This window comes from Brachycentrus maculatus, unplaced genomic scaffold, assembly GCF_059751285.1.
Source record: "Brachycentrus maculatus isolate JH-2025_06_01 unplaced genomic scaffold, ASM5975128v1 h1tg000055l, whole genome shotgun sequence".
In the NCBI taxonomy this organism is placed as follows: Eukaryota; Metazoa; Arthropoda; class Insecta; order Trichoptera; family Brachycentridae; genus Brachycentrus; species Brachycentrus maculatus.
In genome coordinates this window covers 1,233,249-1,236,171 of record NW_028280809.1, presented here as the reverse complement: position 1 = coordinate 1,236,171, position 2,923 = coordinate 1,233,249, and the positions used below count along the sequence as shown (strand labels likewise).

The following is a 2,923-nucleotide window of genomic DNA, read 5'->3' as shown; positions in this document are numbered from 1 at the left end:
GTAAATAAATTATCTGGTCAAATCATATAAGCTTAAATAATAAAATGAAAACGATATTTTCTGGCGTTTCTCATGTGTGTGATTATAATCCAGGATTCGGACCTCACATACTAATAAAAGAGTTTCTGCTCAATAAAAAGTTTATTTTCATCTCACCAATAGATGTCTCTAGTGAAGTTCTAGTGATTTAATGTCTAAAAATTGGTTCATATATATATATAGAACTTCCAAGAATTTGAGTATTGTGGTTGTCAACAATGAGTAGAATTGGTGAATGTTACACATGTGTAAAGTGATCAATTAAACCAGCCTATAACGGTCGTCAGCCCCGTAAATGCCCAGACTTCTATATTCTTCTTCATCTATGATGAGATGTCGAAAAAATATTATTTTAAACAGTAATTAAAATTTGATAATACTAATGAAAAATTTCTATCTTCAGTAGAACGGCAGCAAACTGATAAAAGCTGTAAATCCTTAGTTGAAAATCCTAATGTAAACACTCTAACAATGTACCATATACTAATATTGAATAAGGCAAACCACAACTTGTGTGTTGTATACAAAAGGAAATGTATACAAGGAATCCGAACCATTAAATTAAAGGATGGCGAGCTTTCACAATCTTGCCCTTTTGACGAGATGCACCCAATTAAATTTGTTAAACAGCAAAAAGGAGCGAAGCGAAAATGTCAAGACTATAAAAACATGCACAAAAACAATTTAAAACCGAATCTCGACCCTTTTTGTAAAATGGTAAAAATTGCGTGATTGTTAACGGTAAGCTTTCACGTGAAAACTACGCCACAGTAGTGAATGGAGAGTGTCAACAAAGCGGCGCTTACTGGAAAGGGCGCTAGGATATACTTGACGTGACTTGATTTTCCTGAGGGGTAAACAGATTATTCGATACGTGTGCGTAGGCAAATATTTGAACACTTTGGCAAACAAGAGGGAGGCGTTCCGCTGGGAATCGCAGCCTGCCTGGCGCTTCAAGTGTCACCGGACTTGTCCGATTCGTTAGTTTACGTCCACTTCACGGAAAGACAATTAACAGTAGTAAAAAAATGTATTTGATTTATTAAGGTTTTCATATGCTTACAGAAGTAAAATCAAAAGTAAACGTGTTCATCGGAAGAAACAAAACACGTAAAATATTTATGAAAAGTTCCCTTTATAGAAAAAATCGATATTTCCAACTGTTTGAAAAATTAATACTTTTCTTCAATCGAATAAATTATGTAAGAATTCCGATGAACATACTGGAATCAATAATCGGTCGCCTTTTATGTAAAGGTTTGAATCAACTGTCGATTCGGTATTTCGGTGTGACGTCACAGGTAGTAAGTAACGTGTGCGGGCGGCGCGGCGAGGGCGCGGGAGAGCAGGAAGGGGAGAGGATCGATCGCCGCTCTGCGGATGGTGCGCAGCTCGGCCGCAGCGCAGCCCCCTCCCGGGCGCACTCGCGCCGCGCGCCGCGACACGGTTGCCACACTCCGCACTCGCGCGCGCCCCCCGGACACGAGACCGACCCGCTCCGCGAGATGAGCAAATCGGCACCCGACCGAGTGACAATTCATCGCGATCTGTGACTGGCCGACTGACAGCTATCATGCCGAAGAAAAAAGTAGAGGAAGAACCCATCATCCCGCCGCAAGATGGTAAAATATGCGGCACCATCTGTATCTGTCAGATGACCTGCATTCTCAGCTGCGTGGCCCTAGTTTACCTCACCGTAGCCATCTACATGCCTTCATCCAGAGCCTTCGCTTCGGGCATCAGCGAGACGCCTATCATGTGCACCACCACGAGGGCCATCAACAAGGACGCCTGCGAGTGGGGATCCTGCGGGGAATGGTGCCTCAGCAAGACCTCAGGAGCTTGCATTCAGATTTACGTCAACCTCCGACACAACGGATCCTCGTTACTGTTCGCAAACTGTACAAACGCGGCCAATAAAACGTGCTACGGGATAGACCAAGAAAACGCTAGAAAATATCGCTGCATAGCGGACGAATGCAAAAATCTAACAGGGACGTTCAATTGCTCGTTAGGGATGTGTATAAATATAACAGATGCCTTCGAGTGTATTTTCCACGACACGGATCCACCGCTCAAGTGTTCGGGACGACGCGGAAAAATAACGTGCATCGATATAGACGGTTTATTCAGTTGCACAAAAGGGACTTGCGAAAAGATTAGAACTCCGTACAACTGCGATCGCCGATGTGTCGACATTCCCACTCGCAATAAAAACATGATATTACTAAGTGGCGATAAAGTTTATCTCTCTCAATGCGAAAGAGCGCTCGAAAAAGACACGGGAAAAGAAGTCTGGTCGGAGGACCAGGACAACGTTCTCATGACATCTTGTTACAGCATCAGCAACAGCTCGGAAGGTGTGATGGCCGTGGACTGTATCAACGGATCCGTATTGGAGAAGCACGTACTCACCGACTTGACAAACTTTACGTATTTGAGTTATCTGCACACATTCGTAGCACATCCCATGAAGATAATAGCCCCGCCTGAGCAAGAACTAATCGTGGCGAACGAAAGCAAGCTGATGATAAATCTAGAAGGTTGCGTGAACACTTTGCAGGACGAGTGTAGAGACTTCATAAAGGACTACGGCAAGGACGGTACAGATCACAATGCCAGAGCTAGGTTCCCTTGTTTCTTCGCGGAAGGGACAGATATAGTCGTGGCACGTTTCGACCTGGAGAAGACCTATAGACAGTTTATAGTAGCTGCCATTCTACCATCCGTATTATTTGTGCTATCTTGCCTGACGCTGCTCTTGTGCCAGAAAGCCGTCGTAGTAGGAGACGACGCAAAGATGAGGTTTAAAGGTTGTGCTGGTAGTGAGCTGCCTGCCGACACAGCGGCTCAGCCCAATGCAGATAATGTTATGGCGCTCTGA

The 2,923-nt window shown here is 44.1% G+C and overlaps 1 protein-coding gene across 1 annotated transcript; it reads left to right on the top strand.

The window, feature by feature from the left end:
* The first annotated feature begins 1,612 nt into the window (after positions 1 to 1,612).
* On the top strand, positions 1,613 to 2,923 carry Teh3 (tipE homolog 3 phospholipid transfer protein). The gene has a single exon (XM_088278086.1). It carries the CDS (start codon positions 1,613 to 1,615, stop codon positions 2,921 to 2,923), a length of 1,311 nt encoding a protein of 436 aa, XP_088134212.1.